This window comes from Carex rostrata, chromosome 20 (genome assembly GCF_964058835.1).
Source record: "Carex rostrata chromosome 20, lpCarRost1.2, whole genome shotgun sequence".
Classification (NCBI taxonomy): Eukaryota; Viridiplantae; Streptophyta; class Magnoliopsida; order Poales; family Cyperaceae; genus Carex; species Carex rostrata.
Window position 1 is genome coordinate 7403641 of NC_135937.1, and position 18185 is coordinate 7421825.

An 18185-nucleotide genomic window follows, 5' to 3' on the forward strand; every position below is an offset into this window, starting at 1 on the left:
AAGGTTTATTTTTTCTAATTAGCTACAAAATAAATTATAACAAAAATAATTATATAAATTGTTCTATTTTTTAATTGTCTTTTTCCATCTTGTATTGTGGCTCTCATCTCATACGAACATATCTCATTTTGCCCTGGATTTTTGTGTAAATTTACTTCATCGTATCGTAGATTTTATGAAATCTAATAATTAGCTAATTTTTGTGCTTCTCCTGTTTATCCAATTTATCTATTCGAAAGATGGTATCGAGCTGATTCATGCACATCTTACCAAAAAAATAAAAATAAAGTTGGAAAATTCAGATTTTGCACATCTTACCAAAAAAATAAAAATAAAGTTGGAAAATTCAGATTCTAAAAGTACGTCTTTATAAATTTAAAAAACAAAGTTGACTATGATATTGACAATTGTTGGAAATAATATACTGATAAATTAATATTATAATTTATCAAAATTCAGAATTGTGATTTATAATTAAAAAATTGTTTTCTATCATGACCATGTATCAAGTTTGGAGTGATGAACAAATATATTTCAAAATGTTACCAAATTTGATATTCAATTCATCTTAATAAAAAATATATATATACAATTTTTTTTTATTTCCTAATAAATATATTGTTAATATAGTCCATCCTTTCCATACGAAAATCATAATTCGTAGAAATAGTGTATGTAATATTCGGAGGCAATTGCAGATTTTCAGTAAAAATGCTTCAGGTTAATAGAGATGAAAAACTACCGTTGAATAAGTCTCCATTTATCCATCAAAAGATAAGAAAAGGTTAACATAAACTAGTGTGCTTACAATCAATTAGATGTCTGTCGGATCTCGGATGGATGGATGAGAATACCACTAACTGAAAAAATAATGGGGTTAGAAGGAGGCCTCAACCATATAAAAAGTTTTTAAAATATAAATCTAAATAAATTCCAAAATTATAGGGGCAGCTAAGCACCCCTATACCTATTACTCATTTTACCCCTGCAACTGCAAGAAAAAAGAACAAAACAAACCAGCACAGACGAAGGCAATTAACAAATAATTTCATAGCAAGAAGGCAACAAGGCTAGAGGAGTTCATAAATATAGCAAGATATTTTACATGTTGTTTACCAAATTGCAAAAAAAGAAGGAAAAGAGGCCCCAAATTATGACTGGTGTGGTGAAAGTGAAACCACGTCCATTCATGGGTTAAGCTGCTATATCATATCATATATCTAACTCTCTATATTGAATCCAAAAACAATCATCACACAATTCATCACATCACACACACCACAAAACACCATGCCCACTGCAAACATCAAAGAGAAAAATATTTAATAAATGAAAAACCGTATTTTTATCATAGAAACATCGTAACTACACCATAATTAAAGCTTCTTTACCCAGATTTGCACATTTAAAATATACATTTCAATGGAATCTCTATCTTCCCTTAAAACACGCTTTCTTACAGCAGATTTTTTTCCTCGAGTTAATTTTCATAAAAAAATTATCCTATAAAGCCAAACAAGCCCTTAGAAGAGTTACAAGCCAGTATTATACGAAACAAACTATATACATCTACATTGTCGTATTAAGCTAATGGTTAGGTGCTACTTGTAAACATGTCAAGAATGTAGCATGCTAGTCAAGTAAAGAAACAATTCAAGCAAAATGGGACCTGACTGTAATGTCTACCAGAATCTGAGACTTACAACACATACCACATGTCGGGCATCAGAGAACAAAAGAAAAGAAAAATTAATAAAACTAAAAGAAACAATACCTTTCAACACAAGTATTTCAATCCAAATCCTCCATAGGGGTCCCAGTCCCGGTCCCACCTTGAGTGCCTGTACCACTACCGGCGTTACCATCACCACTCCCTTCCCCTTGAGAACCCGGCCCAGATCCCGACCTGCCAAACGGCCAAAAAGGCAAAGAAACCCTAAATCTCCTCTCCACCACCCTCTGACCTGGCGACGCTGGACCACTTGTACCAGAAGCGTTCCCGGACCCACCACCGGACCCCACAGCAACAGGTTCAGTTCTCTGCCTACTCTCCTCATCGGTTGGTAACTCGTAACGGCAAACTGGACAGGAACTGTGTAACTCCAGCCAGGGGAGAATACAGTCTTTGTGAAATAAATGCTTGCATGGCAGCTGTTTTGCTCCAATCCCAGCTTCAAAATTTTCCATGCACACGGAGCACTGGACCAGAGAGGCTGAGTCAGTCTTTAAATGGTCCGGTGTAATCGTTACATCTGGCAAGGCAGCGATTGCTGACTTGGCAGTGGGAGGAGAGCCATACCTATTGACAGGGAAAAAAAGGTGTCTTTCATCAGATATAAAATAAGTAACTAAATGTAGCAGCAACAAGTAATTATGAAATGATGTAATGCATGCTGTGAGTAAACTACTGGGGTGCTATAAAGTTTGATTATATCATGTTTTAACTGAATTTATTAAAAAAAGTAAGGTAAATATTAAAGACAGAAATATTGAAAAATTAAGCCCGAAAACCATTTATGCGTGATAAAGGCAATAAATTCGTTAAAAAATCTGCTAACAGATCTAAGTAGATATGACAGGTGCCAGAGACGAGTAACTGGTCACACTGGGCAATTAAATAAAGGCGCAAAAAAGTTAGGCAATTAATGGAAGCATCAAAATAAGATAAATGTGTAGCCACTACAATATACATTATTAAGGCAACAATCTGTGGAAATTTCATAATGAAAATTTAGGTATTAATCAAGGCATGAGATTTTGCTAGTTTCTTCATATATAACGCCTATGGAAACCTAATTACGTAAGCAAATTGTCTACCTTATACTACCCTGACATTGAATATGAATCTAAGACTAAAAGGTACCAGATAGCTGATAAAAAATATCATAAGCATGATATCTAATTATGACTTGAAACCAATGTAACATATTAGCATGTATATGCTGATGTCCTAAATTGATCTATTGGACTTTGTATTGGCATAAATTACAAAAGTTGTACATGTTCACGTACATATAAATAGTGAAATTTATATATATTGACAAAACCTTTGACCACCTTAAAACTCTATATGACATTCTTTTAATTTAAATTTGTCAGAGCACAGAGAATTCATGTCTGAACAAATCTGAATTTTCACTAGAAAGATTCCCAAGTCAAACAGGAGAATATGCACTTATGCCTCTCTTCTCTTTCCTGTTTCCATCCATTTCCTCACTTTCTCTTTCTCGCTCTTAAGTCCCCATCAAATGATTGTCAAACCCTAGTGAGGATTTGAGTGGCAGGCGTTGTAACATAGGAGAATAGTGATTCGGTAGTGAACACTTCTCACCAAGTATTGCTTTCAGATCAAGGAAATGTAATTACAAACTATATACGATCCACTGTGCAGAACATGCAAATGCAATTAGTATGTTATAACCATATAACATGAAACCAGCATGTGAACTGCAACTTCCAAAAGTAAGAGATGCAAATTTCACTGAATAATAAAACAATATATGGGTAGTGGTTACCGATTCGGGTCGTTTTCAGCGAGTTGCTGGATCAGCTGCTCGAGCCCGGATCCAAAAAAGTAATCCCCCATCGAGCCGCCGCCCATGCCCATGCCCATACCCATACCCATACCAGTTGCACCACCTCTATTGACAACAATCTGGATACTGGCACCACCAGAGAGCAGAGAATTCAGATGCGAATGCAAGAAAGCAAAAGGGTCGAATCCATCGGACCCAGCAACAGCAAAAGGTGGAGCAGCAGCAGGAGTGGCACCTATGAATTCGGAAAGGTCGTTTGTGTCGCGTAGATCGAATGAGTGTAACGGGTCAGGGTTAGTATTAGGGTTACGAGGCGGAAGTTCTTCGATGAAACCGGAGTTGCAGAGGGGACAGATGACGTCGTCGTCGGGAGACGGTGGTGGTGGGAGAGGGAGTTCTAGGCTGCACCGATGGCAGTAGTAGTGGCGCACCACGTCGGCGGCGGAGGTCGACATGGTCGGAAACTGGAGAGGAGAGGAAAGGAGGTGGAAACTGTCAGCGAAAATGAGAAGTTGCTTCTTTTTTTCCTTTTTCTTTGTTTTTTTTTTTTTTTTTTTCCTCTAAGAGAGCAAATGATAGTAGGCGCCTAGGCGGTAATAGTTAAAAGGATAAAATCCCGATTTTTTTTTTATTTTTGCATTTTGAAATTAATAAATAATAAATCTGGATATATAGCAAAGAAAACCACAAACACATGTTTTGTTTCTTTGACGGTTTGACCGACGATTTTTTTACACGTTTGGATGAAGAGCATAGGAAGGGGAGATAAAGAATAAAAGAGAATATAATGGAATGGAAAGAAAGATTAATATATATATATATATATTGTATTTTGATGATTAATGAGAAAATATAAATTTAATTTTAATTTTTGTCTTTTTTTTTGTTTAGTTGATTAAAATTTAGAAGGTTAATGAGAAATTTAATGGTTGTTGTAGAACTGTGACAATAAATTTATATGATAATTATATAGGTAAGATATAAGGTTAGACATTTGTGTTATTTTTTTAAAAAATATTTACAATAAAATTTATTTATATATGTTATACTCCAAATTAGAAGGAAAATTAATTCTATTGATTGTAATAATACAAGGTTAAATCTTTAACCTTCTGTACTTTTATATCCAATATAATTTTGTCAACCAAACACGATTCGACGGAAAATATTATTTTCTTTCCATTCTCGCTCTTCCTTTACTCTCCATCCAAACAAGGTGTTGGTTACTTGTTGTATTTAGTGTAAAAAATTACGTATTAAACATTAGTTGTTGAGAAAAAAGAAAAGAATATTAGAGCATCTACATCTCTGAAACTATTAGAGTTTCTAATCTGACGTGTCAGTTTCTAATTCAGTTTCAGGGATGTGGGAGAGTTTCTTATTTAGAAACTATGCAGGAAAGTTTCTTATTAGGAAACTATTTATAAACTCTATGTTGGCCAAATTATTGGCTCAAATTGTTTCTCCTTTTTAATTTGTTGCTGGCGTGGCTTAATAGAAACTCTAAAATGAGTTTCAGGGATGTGAGAGTTAGAACTTTAAAGATTATAATTTCTAAAGAGTAGTTAACAGTTATTTAGAAATCTTTTTGAGTTTTAGGGATGTAGATGCTCTTAGCTATGAAGTAAAAGCAACATGGACAACGTATTTTATGCACCAACACTTCAATTTTTTTACATTCAAATAATTTTATTTTAGTTTGAAAACTAAATTCACAAAAATAATAAAGATATAATTCAAACTTATATTAATTTGTTGATAACTAATTTATATTAATTGGCAGGTTGAAGAAATTCAACAAAAAAAATGAAAATTTGGACTTTAAACAAATGCAATATTTTGTGAGAAACTTCGATTTATTATTATGATTCCATTTTAGAAAGAATGCAAAGAGATTCATAGAATTACGAGACAAAACCATAACGGATATTTTAATTTGGACTAAAAAATATTGCCTGAAACCCGAAAAATTGAGTCAAATTTCTTACATTTCAGGTGTATTTTCCATTTTTTAAATCGAAAGTCATTTTAAGGTAATTTAAAATTACAATATCAATTCAATAACAATAAATTAATAGTCAATCGACATTGTTTGTAGTTTTCGATTTATTTGCATGTTTGTAACTTTTTTACATAAAAAATAATAAGCAACTACAAAAAAAAATGCAAGTACGTTTTACGTTTGTGCTGTGTCTCGAGATTTTTCCGATTCGACGCTATGGATTTAGTTTTTTTTTTCAAAATGGAAAAGAAAAACAAAAAATAAGGATAAAAAGTACAATATTTAAGTTTTATATTAAAAATATAAAATATGAAAAATGATGATGATGATGATAAATAATAATAATAATAATAAATTGTTCTAGTTTGTTTTGTACAAACTACGGAGCTTGAAAATTCAACTTCGATTCGATCATGTGATTACATTGAATTTAGCCGAACAGGAAACAAACTAAATTGTCAAGTTAGATCAAAGGGACTGTATCTTTATCTTGAAGAATAAAAACTTTCTAAAACTGTATATTTATTTAGTTAAAGTCTTTATTTTAAATTCCTTTACAAATATTTTGAAAAATAATGATAAGAATATTAATCTGTCAATTATCTAAGAAAAAAATGAGTATTTTTAAATGAAAAGAAATTTAAACGAATGGTAACTAATTGCTATACATCAGAGTATTTTTTTGTACTTCTTTTGGGATTGTTCAGATAACACAGTGCGATTAAATTAAGGGACGTGATATGAGTACCCGCACTTTCATTCCCCCATTATCCCCCCAATTTTATTTGTTCAATCTCATCCACATTTCTCATGATCTATAAGGAATTTTGCGAATCTAAAACCACGAACGTCTTCTACATAATTTTATCTTTCAAATAAGATCCATGATGACATACTTTCGAGCTCGTCATCACACAAGTATTTATACCTCGTCATTTAAGTATTTATACCTAATATTTTTCACATATGACACTCCTGACATTTAAAAGTATTACAAGTATTTATATCTATGCACGGAAGTATTTATACCTATGTGGTCAACTATTTTTGTTAGAGAAAAGTTAACGTAGGGACGATTAGGGAAATGTGATGTAGAGATGCGGGGTCCACGATTAGGGATAAAATACTTACAAGTATAGGTATAAATACTTACACAATGAGGTATAAATACTTGCACAATGAGGTATAAATACTTGTGTGATGATGAATCCGAAAGTACGTCATTATGGATCTCATTTGAGATAAAATTGCGTAGAATACGTTCATGGTTTTAAATTCGCAAAATTTCTCATAGAACGTGAGAAATGTGAAAGATATTAAAAAAACAAAAACTTAACTCTAAAAACGTGTATGATTCTTCCCCCATGTAGTTTGAGTGCTTCATTTATATAGTTATATCAAGTTAGACATGCAAAGTATTAATATCTTAATTTGCAAGTATTAATTTATTATCTTTCAAGTATTTATACCCATGAATTTAATTAAACTTGAAAGATCACAGTGTTGTGAATAAATTTAATTAAACTAGTTAGTTAAGTTAGTTTATGGGAAGTTAAAATATGTTTAAGAGATGGGGGTACAATGCGGGTACTGGAGTGTGGGGATTAAAATAATTATTCTTAAATTAAAACAAATTACCATTTCTTCAGCAAAACTTTATGAGTGAGGCTATGTTACTTTGCAATGCGCAGATCATTTCGTGCATTGGATTTATATCTCTATCTTTAAAGTTCAAATAGTCGATTTGAACTACTCAACATTATTATCATATGAAAATATACTTGAGACCAAATATTATATTTTTTAGAATTTTTACTATTTTTTTTAGGTAGAAAATCACTACTTTCAGATGGTCCATAATTTTTAGATCAAGTGATTTTTTAATTGTCTCAAAAAATAGTAAATTTTTTTTTAAAATATAAAATTTGATCTCCAAGTATATTTTCATATGATAATAATGTTGAACGGTTCGAATTGACTATTGGAACTTTGAAAATTGCTGATCCAACGGTGGCTTACAAAACAGTAAAAATCAGAAGCTACCATTGGATCAGCGATTTTCAAAATGGCTTAATAAATAGTAAAAAATTTCAGAAAAATGTAAAATTTGGTCTCCAAGCAGATATTAATATGGAGAAGAAGATGAACGATTCAGATCGACTTTTTGGATTTTGAAATTTCAACTTTCCACCGGAAGCATTTCGGCCCATATGCTAAAGGAAGCGCGTTAGCCGTACTATATATATATATATATCATCGTTAGGATCTGCATAACCTAAGTGTTGAGAAGGCAGGTGATGAGGTTTTTGCTGAAGGATTCGACAGAGGGGTTCAAGAAGTGTTGTTGTGGCAGATGAAGCAAATGAAAGTGGAGTTCTCTCTCACAAGAATAATATGGAGATTAAGATGTCAAAAAAGATCTCTGTAAACAAGGTTCCACGCATTGTGAGAGATATGCTAGGTACAAGCTTGCTTAAAGGGATGGCAGTGGAATACAAATTCCCAAATGGAAGGGTATGCCAATTTTGTTTTAATTTGACAAGTTAGTTTAATGCCTTCTGCTTATAGTTCTTTCTTGGATTACCATGTGACATTTACCAGTGTATAGTTCTTTCATCAAAGTAGCAGACTAGCTTGTTACCAATTTAATTTAGCCTTTGTTTGCTAGGCCCTTTGGATTCAACATAAACTCAACTGGTTACCTATGAGGTATGATTAGTGCCTGTATGTTATTGCATAGTTCTTACTGGTATGGTATTGTTTTAGCTCACTTCTTGTTTGTAAAGTAGAGTTTGGAAAATAAAGAATATATAAGCCTTAATTGTTGGTAAATTGTCTTAATCTGATTCCAGGTCATTGTTGTTCAATAATAAGAAAAATATCTTCACATAAATCTTTAGAATAAGCAATGTGTTCATATAAGGGCATTGTTGTCCATATCTTTCAAAAAATCATCTTTTTATACCTTTTGAATGTCTTTCTAAATTTTACACAGTACATAGATTATGATTAGAAGTATTTTTCTATGATTTTTGCATAATTTTTGAATTAACAAATTGAGAAAAACAAATAAAATAACTTGGATCTGGAAAATAAATAGAAAGAGTCAACTGAGAGTTGACCAGATTCAAAAAATATAATTTTAATTCAAATAAAAGTTTATAAATTAATAAACACTTGCGTTCATCTTCTCTACATACTTTGAAGCACTGACATTGCATAATATTAATAAGTTTAAGAAATTGATTAATATTGAGTAATTTTACTCATTTCTTCTATGTAAAAAACTGAAAAAAAATGTCTCTTATGATTCGACACTTCAAATGAATTGTGTTAAGCTTAGATACACTGGACAGACCTATAACCATGGAATCAGATTAAAGCAATTTAGCAAGAATTTACCTTCAACATTCAAATTTCTTGTCCATACAAGAATTTACCTGCAGTAAAATAACTTCTTGTAATGTCTGTCACTATGTGCGCGACATTATCTGTCACAACATTTCAACCAAGCTGGATTTGTTTTACCTCTTCATCTGTTTTCATAGGAGGTGCGGCATGTCCATTTGCTTCAATATTAGTTGCCGACATAGTTTATGTATAACAATAATGATTAGGTTCTTAAAAAATATATGAAATTGCAAAAATTGAGGTTTCATGGGATATACGAATGTGATTCACATAATAAGTTCGAAACCGTGCTTTTTGAAGTTTACAATTAAGAGGTTAGTACCTTGTAGTTACACATTTGATTTTACTGTAATATATTTCTAAGTTAAAAAGCAAGAAGTAGAAATATAAAAAAATCTTGCCATCTTGGTGCATTTGTTGTAGATCAGACAATCTGATAAAATATGTTTTTTTCCTCTATTTACTAGTACTAAACTCTCTTCCAATGGAATAAATCACAAGTTTAGTTATGCTTACCACCTTACTGATATGTCATCAAAAATTGTTAAGTCATGCTTACTATCACTACAATTTTTTGCTTGCAAGTATTTGATTGAGAAAGAAATATGTATAAATTTATTACCAGACACTTAGACACAACCATTGACAACTCCACAACTCTCATCCAATTCTTATTTTGGTTTGAGCATTTCATCGAACACCTTAAATGCATTAATCTATTCAATACAATCAATTCAAGTTTTTCAAGTGCATGTTTTGCAAATTCGATTTTAATGATTAAAGGAAATTACTTACAGTATTTGATGTAGGTCCGTTAGTGATTTCGTTTCAAGCCTACCCTTTGGAATGAGATTGAACATATGTGCAATACACAACGATATTTATAAGAAGATTGAAGAATAATGGTGAACTAATTTCTTATTTCCTACCATTTCAGCGTAGGGAGAAATGGCAAGACATGGGGAATTCGAAAAATTAGAAGATATATGAAATCAAATTACAACAAGAGCAAGATATGTGAAATATGATTTGAACCGCAGTTTTGTACGATTTTATACAGTGAATTTTCAATACGAACCGGCCGGTAAAATCATTTTTTTCCGATACAGTAGCTGAAGCGATAATAGAGAAGAACCAAACCGGACAGGTGACCGATTCCGGTTGAACCGACCGGTCTGGTCTGATTCTGATAACACTGCTAAAATTTCTAGACCATCCGAAAGTAGTAATTTCCTATCTATCTAAAAATATAGTAAAAAATTTATAAGAAATCTAGAATTTGGTCTCCAAGAAAATTTCCATATATGGAGATCGTGTTTAATGGTTAAGATCAACTGTTTAAGTTTTAAAAATAGAATTATGAATTCATAGCACGGGTCGATTCATAATATGCATATTATGACAGTCTCACTCATATATCTTTACAAATTACAACATCATAACAGGAAAAACGGTGGCACTGCGGATAATAATTTTAGTCGCAAATAAGCCATTAATTTACATCACAAAACATTCTACAAGAAACAAAAAAGAAAAGAAAAAAAGGATAATTTTGCTACATAATAAAACTACTAGCTCTAGATTAAGATTTCTACGAGATAACATAATACAAACACAAGCTGAAACCAAGATTTGTGTTGAAGTCAATTGGTAGAAATTACAAACTTTTAAAAATCAATTTGTGTTGAAGCCTCAATTTTTTTCACCAAGACAAACAACGAAACACGATTGCTCCTGAAATCGGGATGCCATTGTTGTTGATCAATGCAACCAATAGTAAAGTCCTCCAGGGCTGCCTCCAAAAAGCACTCTACTACGGCATCTGTCAGGATAACACAAAATTTTACATTGATGGGTTCGAGTGAATTCATATCACCTAAGGTAACAGAATATTTTTGTTTAGATCCGGAAGAGTCCACACAAATATTAAAGCGGCCCCGTGCATCCCGCCTTGGGCCGGGTTGGTCCGGATTTTGATCAGAAGATCCAAATCTAAACAGTACTACCATCATAGGCTTTGCCTAGATGCTTCTTTGTGAGATCCAAATCTAAACAGTACTACTATCATAGGCTGTGCCTAGATGCTTCTTTGTGAGATCCAAATCTAAACAGTACTACTATCATAGGCTTTGCCTAGATGCTTCTTTGTGAGATCCAAATCTAAACAGTACCACTATCATAGGCTTTGCCTAGATGCTTCTTTCTTCGTGCCGAGTGTCATGTGAGGGAATGAATTAGTAAATATTTCCCCATTGCATGAGTGCCTTTATAATGTTTATATATTGTTAACTTGTGCATTGATTTGTTCATTCATTAATTTATTATCTTCACGTGCTTTTGTGCAGGGGTTGGGAATTATAGGATCAATACTTGGAAATTTTGCCAGTAGTACAAATAAACAATGTGCAAATATGTAAATAAAAAAAAGTGAAGGTGTCAGAAGGGACCATTTCGGAGTTCGCCAGCAAGGAGGATTGTAGTATGGGACCCACATAGTTGCTTCAGAGTGATCAATAGATCATTGACTGCTGCTTCACAATAGATTACATCTGATCCAATTACTGCATCACAATAATATAAAATAAAAAAGAAGTGACAAAATTTTCACTGAATCAAAACTAACAATGAAACCCTGATTTTACAAAACAGTAGTGAAAGAAATGTGTACCAAAATCGGGATGTGACGGCTCGACGAGTTCTGAATCAATATCATCACCCCAGGTGAGCTCAGAAACCCTAGCAGAGCCCTTTGCGGGCCCATCTTCAAAATTCGCATCTACATTCTTTTTCAATAATTTTAGCCGATCGGGTAGGTCAGTTAGTACCACTTCAGCTCCAAGAAGAGCGGCTACAATTCTACAATAAATAATGTAAAATCTCTCAAGAAATTGTCACTAAAATAAAATCAGCAGGCACTGCTAGGATTTTGTTAGTTGTCAATTTGTTTTCGAATTACTTGGATTTATAATGGAATATTTAGTGTCAGAATGTACCACATAGCCAGATCAATACAAAATGCTTTTGACAGGGGGACTAACTTGAATTCATATCACCTGAGTGTAACTCAAATTTTGAGTTCATTCTGGACTATCCGATATGCTTTAGCATGAATATTAAAGGTGCCATGTGCATTCGACCTCGGCCAGGATTAGCCCGAATTCTGATCGGACAGTCGAAATCTAAACTCAAAATTTGAGTTACGTCAGAGGATCCAGACTCGAATATCATTGCATAGAACCAACAAGATTTCTCCATCTTTTACAGTTGAATCCTTTAGTTTTGCTATTTTTGCAAACACCTAAAGTTTTGAGATTTGGATTGTTTTTGTATAAAGAAACACAAAATATAGCCATAAAGGAATGTTAATAAGCGGTACCCGGCAAGGCCACAGCCGGCACCTAGTTCAACCACCCGAGTGCCTTTTAAAGACAGTTGACTAAGGTCAACTGCATGCTCGAGGAACTTGGCCAGTACAACCCCACTGTCCCACATAACCGCACCTGTCACACCTGGAGTGCTCTGCAACCACAAAATGGTAAATAAATTTTAAAAAATGGAAACATAACAAAAACATCAACTAACCTTCCTAGTGGTGATATTGCAAAATTGCAAACCAATAAAAAAAAGAAGAAATGAAGTAACAACCAACCAATTCATAGACAATTAGACATAGATGCATCATGAATGCTACAGCCCACAAGTACACACATGTACAATTCATAGGAAGCAGAGAGAGAGAGAGAACCATTGAGGAAGGGGATTGGAGGAGAGTGAGGCGGCGGGAGCAGCAGTCGAGAGAAAGGGTGTGGGAGGACTGACGCACGAAGGCGTTCTGACGCTGCGACGTCGGTTGTCCCAATCCCCACAGAAGCATTACCTCCTCCTCCGCCGACTCTACTAAACGCGTTTCTCCGGCGTACGCTCCTAGATGCGCCGATCGTGGCGCTTCCACCTCATGTTCCTGTTCCTCCATTCAGGCGCCGCGGAGCATCTAGGAGCTGCGCAGGGTTTAATTGCAAATGGTAAACAAAGAAAAGAAAAGAAACTGGTTAGATATAATTCCGATTTTTTTATTTATATAAAAAAAAATATAAATTTAAAAAACTAACCAAACCTCGCGTTAATTTCGAAAACTATCCAAACCGGAAATTTTTTTTCCGGTTTCAACACCAATTTTCGGAAAAAAAATTTCCGGTAAATGGATATTAAAATCAGAATAATTTTTTCAAGTTTTAGAAAATTTTTTTTTTAAACCGGAATAATTTTTTCTAGTTTTAGGATTTTTTTTTTTTTTAGGAAAAAAATTTTTCCGAAAATTTTTTTTAGAAATTTTTTTTTTCGGATTCTTTTTTTTTCATTTTTTATAATTTATTTATTTTTTGTATTGAAGTATTACAAATATTTAATATATATTTTTTTAAAATAGATGGAATACTATATAATTTGATTTATTCGAAAGACTACTACAAATAATCCGGATCAACATTTTTCATGCCGGATTTGAAAATAATTTGAAAATACCGATCGTTGAATGCCTACCGTTGAACGAAAACTTAAACTGAATTTTTGAGGCACTAAACGACGTTTTTTTGAAATTCTGATGCCTCATTTTTTTCATACCTCATATTTTATATTTTCATTTTCAAAGTCCAAATTGTCGATCTGAACCATTCAACAAAATATTTATACTAAAATATGCATGGAGATGAAATTTTATATTTTTTGAATTTTTTTTGCTATTTTTTAAGATAGGTACAAAATCACTGTTTTTGAACCGTTCAAAAAACAGTGATTTTCTACCCATCTTAAAAAATAGTAAAAAAATTTCAAAAATTATAAAATTTCATCTCTAACCATATTTTAGTATGGATATCATGTTGAACAGTTCGGATCGACAATTTAGACTTTGAATATTAAGAAAATGAAGATATAAAATATGAGGTATGATGAGGTATAAAAAAAATGAGGCATTGGAACCCTCGTTTAGTACCTCAAAAATTCAGTTTAAGTTTTCGTTCAATGGTAGGCATTCAACGATCGGTATTTTCAAAGTTTTCAAAGTCCAAACAGTCGATCCAAACCGTTCAACATGATGGATATTTTAAAATGTGCTTGCAGATCAAATTTTACATTTTTCTAAATTTTTTTACTATTTTTTAAGATGGGTACAAAAATTCAATGGTCTGAATATAGCGATTTTGTTAAATACTTAATAAATAGTAAAAAAATTCAAAAAAATATAAAATTTGATATGCAAGCACATTTTAACATATATATTATATTATATATACATATAGAGATGGGCTATGGTGCATTGCAATGCATGAACCCTCTTATGCATTGCACTATTAATCATGGATTTAAAGTCCAAACGACCAATCTGAACCGTTCATCTTGTTCTCCATATTAATATGTGCTTGGGGACCAAATTTTACATTTTTTGGAATTTTTTTACTATTTATTAAGCAATTTTGAAAGTCGCTGATCTGATGGTTCAGAAAATTTTACTGTTTTTTACTGTTCACAGCAAAACAACAATTTTAAAAAATGCTTAATAAATAGTAAAAAAATTCCAAAAAATGTAAAATTTGGTCTCCAAACACATTTCAATATGGATTAAACATCTAACGGTTCGGATCGGTCGTTTGGACTTTAAATCCATGATTATAGTGCAATGCATAAGGGGGTCCATGCATTGCAATGTGATATTGCTATATCCGACCTATTGTTTTGACCAATTTCAGTACCAAAACACGAATTCTGAGCCATCAAATAAAATCTATTATAATGATTACGTGTATAATTTGGTACTGCTGTGCTTTCATTCTTATCTTGCAGGAAAATTGGTGAAATCAAGCGAATTGCTGAAGTTAAGAGACCTTGATGCGACCCTCATCAGACTTGACGCGAGGCGCATCTGTTGGGGTTCACGCGGTGCTAACCAAAACCCCTTTTAGGCTTAAGGTGCGGAATGACCGTAGAACAAAAATTTCTATGGCCAACTTAAGCTCAGGATTAAACTGGGTATGTCAGGAAACTTTCCAAGGCGGTCCACCTTCAGTATTCCTTTAGCATCAAAACCCAATTTAATCATTTTACAGATCTACTCCATGATTGATTTCTAAAACTTTAACCTACTTACAAATTAAATAGATTAATATAACATATTTATACCTTGTTTCCAAATCACAGTTGGAATGCAGACCGAGCGAGTAGAGCCTCACCAGGGAAGGAATCGACTCGGAACGGAGCATCAGATGTATGATGCCTCTATCGGTTATCCACGAGGACTAACCGGAGAGCGGTTTATTTCTTCTGCCAGAAATATCGTAAACCGCGAAATTCTGCAAAAACACTATTCACGGGAAAAAGACGAAAACCCGTAAACACGAATTTTCGGTTGCTCAGTTTCATCAATATGCAAAACTGACATACCGCTAAATTCGATAAAACACTATTCATCGATCCCATAAATATACTCCACAACAACCCGCAAGATTATACGTCAAGTACGTATAACTTTCTTTTCTCAACCGAAACACTATTTGGGAGAGAAACCGAGAAAGAGAGAAAATACCGATCCGTTTCGACACGAAACCGGTACGAATGAATTAGTTATTTAATCCTTTCATGCACCCCTCTATTTATAGCCTCTAAAATGGTGTGAAAAGACCAAAATACCCCTATGACAAGGCATGCCACCTAGGGGGTGAGGTGTCATGTGGATAAGATCGATGACGTGTCATCTGGATAGGATCGATGACATGTCATGCGGATAAGCACGAATCTGAAAAGACCCGAATGCCCTCGGCCCGAATACAAATAATATTCGTATAATTATTCTGAATAATTATATATATTTTTCTTCGGTTGTTTGTTTCGGTATCGATGACGTGTCATCTGGATAGGATCGATGACATGTCATGCGGATAAGGACGAATCTGAAAAAACCCGAATGCCCTCGGCCCGAACACAAATAATATTCGTATAATTATTCTGAACAATTATATATATATTTTTCTTGCGGTTGTTGTTTCGATAATTTATATAATGTGTCATGCACATTTATAAATTAACCGGTTAACTTTTATACAACGTGTCACACACGTTTATAAATTAACCAATGTTTTTGCTTGTTATTTTTACATAACATTTATAATTTAATTATAACACGTATAATTAATTATAACCATCTTACTATTGATCATAACCAATTTATAATCAATAACAATAAGATTCTCCGATTAACTCTTATATGGTGTGACCCAATAGGATCTGTGTTATGTTGGTAAATAGAGTTAAAACTGTTTTAACTTCTATAATCATGGGTGGCATCTGGCAACACATCATGACCATCCAATTACACAGATGATGCTGTACTGTACAATATCACGATCCAGTAAACAATTTACTTGTGTCTGTTCTTCTGTCTCATAGCTATCAGATTAGTTTCAAGGTAGATGTGTGTCATCATTGCTAACTTAATCTTTTCTTGATCTTGAGCAGATTATCAAATATAATTACTCTTGTAATTATACCGCTAGCAGATAATCTTACTCTATCAAGGGGCCCAGTGATGCTATAGCTCGTATAGAGATACGAGGGACAAATAGTATTCTTGGTAAACTATCACTTCCTCAGCCAAGCTATACATATGGAAAAGCTACCGTTATGACTGCTTTTTACGGACAGCGGTAGATAGCAATCACACATACATATTTCTTAGTGGGAACGATAAATATCTCATACTTTAGAACGTGACACTGAATGAAAAACATTAATGACACGAACACAATTCTATTTAATGTTTCATTCGGGGTCTGTCAAATACCATGTTCCTAGAACATGTATCTATGTGATTAAAATGACATCTCGTGTCAGGTGGTTTGTAAAACTTAACCATCTTTTAATCCACATACTAACCTTATAGCGGTAATTAGTGTTCCTGCTAATTACCTTGGTTAGTGACCTTTTAAGATTAAGAGTATATATCATCTATATTATGGAGTTTCACAATTTCAGTCATGAACTCGAAATGATCCATAAATTCAATAATACTCAAGGCAACAAAATGATATTAATCATCCAATTCATGAACAAAGCTTTATGATAAATTATCGTATTATTGACTTCTAGATTATTACAAACTAACAGCATCAACCACTCAGAGCCGCACCAGCAGGTCGCAGCACCATTGCATGCGAGGCGCATCCATCACACTCCGATGCGGGTCGCTTCAGTGGTGATGCGGGTCGCATCGCAAGTTTTCAGAGCAGACAACAAAGGCCCAATAAGGGCCCAGAATTGAAAGACTCGTTTTGAAAAGTCTATAAATAGACCACCCCTGCCACCAGAGAGGGAGTTCCGAATTTGAAGATTCAAAACCTCAAGAATTGGAGTATTGATCAAGAAAGAGAGGAAGGAGGGAAGATCCTTGCTTGATTCGGTTTCATCATGATCCTATCTCTTATCTCATCTCTTATCTTTTCTTTCATGATGCTTGAGTAGATCTTTCTTGTTTCTATGGTTGATGTAGTCTAAACCTTTGATTGTATGTATTGCATTTGAATTTGAGTTGTTCTTGTGATCAATTGATTGAGTATTATTCTTTCATTGTTTGATTTTGATTGTTTGAATCTTGATTGTCTATTGTTGAGTGTTTCTTGCATCTCATCTAATATCTTGACTTGATCCTTCTTGCAACTTAATCAAGCACATGAGGTAGGTTAGAAATCTGAAAAGATAGATCAATTGAACCGAAAGGTGAGATTTCCATTTATTGAGAGATAATGGATACCTTTAGCAAACCGATCAATTGACTTAGATTGAACACGAATAAACGAGAGTTGAAAGTTGTAGATCTAAGAAGGTGAAATTGCAATTCCTTACTAGGTTTCTGGTGCTAATAAACGAGAGTTGAGGCTCAGGAATAGTAGGTAGGGTCAGTAGAACCTTGCACAATTGAATAACTCAGAAACAGGTGCAATGCTGCATTCACTCGAAGGCCATGCGGGTCGCATGGGAGACCATGCGGGTCGCATGGGAGACCATGCGGGTCGCATCACTAGGGTCGCATCAGAGATGATGCGAGTCGAGTGAGGGTCCAGAGAGGCAAAGCTGAGGATGAAATATGAAACCCTGGAAACATCCTTTTAAACTTGACTGAAACAAACATTTTTTTTTTTTTTGCAATCTCTTGTTATTGAATTGAGAAATTGAAACGACTTCAAACCAAA

At 33.6% G+C, this 18185-nt stretch overlaps 2 protein-coding genes across 2 annotated transcripts; both read right to left on the bottom strand.

Moving 5' to 3' along the window:
• Positions 1–1035: 1035 nt before the first annotated feature.
• Positions 1036–4095, bottom strand: LOC144572556 (E3 ubiquitin-protein ligase RING1-like). Its single transcript, XM_078322177.1, has 3 exons — positions 3516–4095; positions 1775–2299; positions 1036–1297 (listed from the first exon to the last, which is right to left on the bottom strand). The coding sequence occupies exons 1-2, from the start codon at positions 3989–3991 to the stop codon at positions 1792–1794; spliced, it is 984 nt and encodes a 327-aa protein (XP_078178303.1). The 5' UTR covers positions 3992–4095; the 3' UTR covers positions 1036–1297; positions 1775–1791.
• A 6286-nt stretch (positions 4096–10381) lies between these two features.
• LOC144572849 (S-adenosyl-L-methionine-dependent methyltransferases superfamily protein) lies at positions 10382–12977 on the bottom strand. The gene is made up of 5 exons (XM_078322527.1): positions 12695–12977; positions 12326–12468; positions 11618–11805; positions 11397–11510; positions 10382–10771 (listed from the first exon to the last, which is right to left on the bottom strand). Exons 1-5 carry the CDS (start codon positions 12920–12922, stop codon positions 10617–10619), a joined length of 828 nt encoding a protein of 275 aa, XP_078178653.1. The 5' UTR covers positions 12923–12977; the 3' UTR covers positions 10382–10616.
• Positions 12978–18185: the final 5208 nt, after the last annotated feature.

Coding starts and splice junctions, on each gene's coding strand:
- LOC144572849 (XM_078322527.1), bottom strand. CDS start 12,922: ATGGAGGAACAGGAACATGAGGTGGAAGCGCCACGATCGGCGCATCTA. Junction 12,469..12,694: donor TCCAATCCCCTTCCTCAATG/GTTCTCTCTCTC, acceptor TTGTGGTTGCAG/AGCACTCCAGGTGTGACAGG. Junction 11,806..12,325: donor GCCGGCTGTGGCCTTGCCGG/GTACCGCTTATT, acceptor TATTTATTGTAG/AATTGTAGCCGCTCTTCTTG.
- LOC144572556 (XM_078322177.1), bottom strand. CDS start 3,991: ATGTCGACCTCCGCCGCCGACGTGGTGCGCCACTACTACTGCCATCGG. Junction 2,300..3,515: donor GCTGAAAACGACCCGAATCG/GTAACCACTACC, acceptor CCCTGTCAATAG/GTATGGCTCTCCTCCCACTG.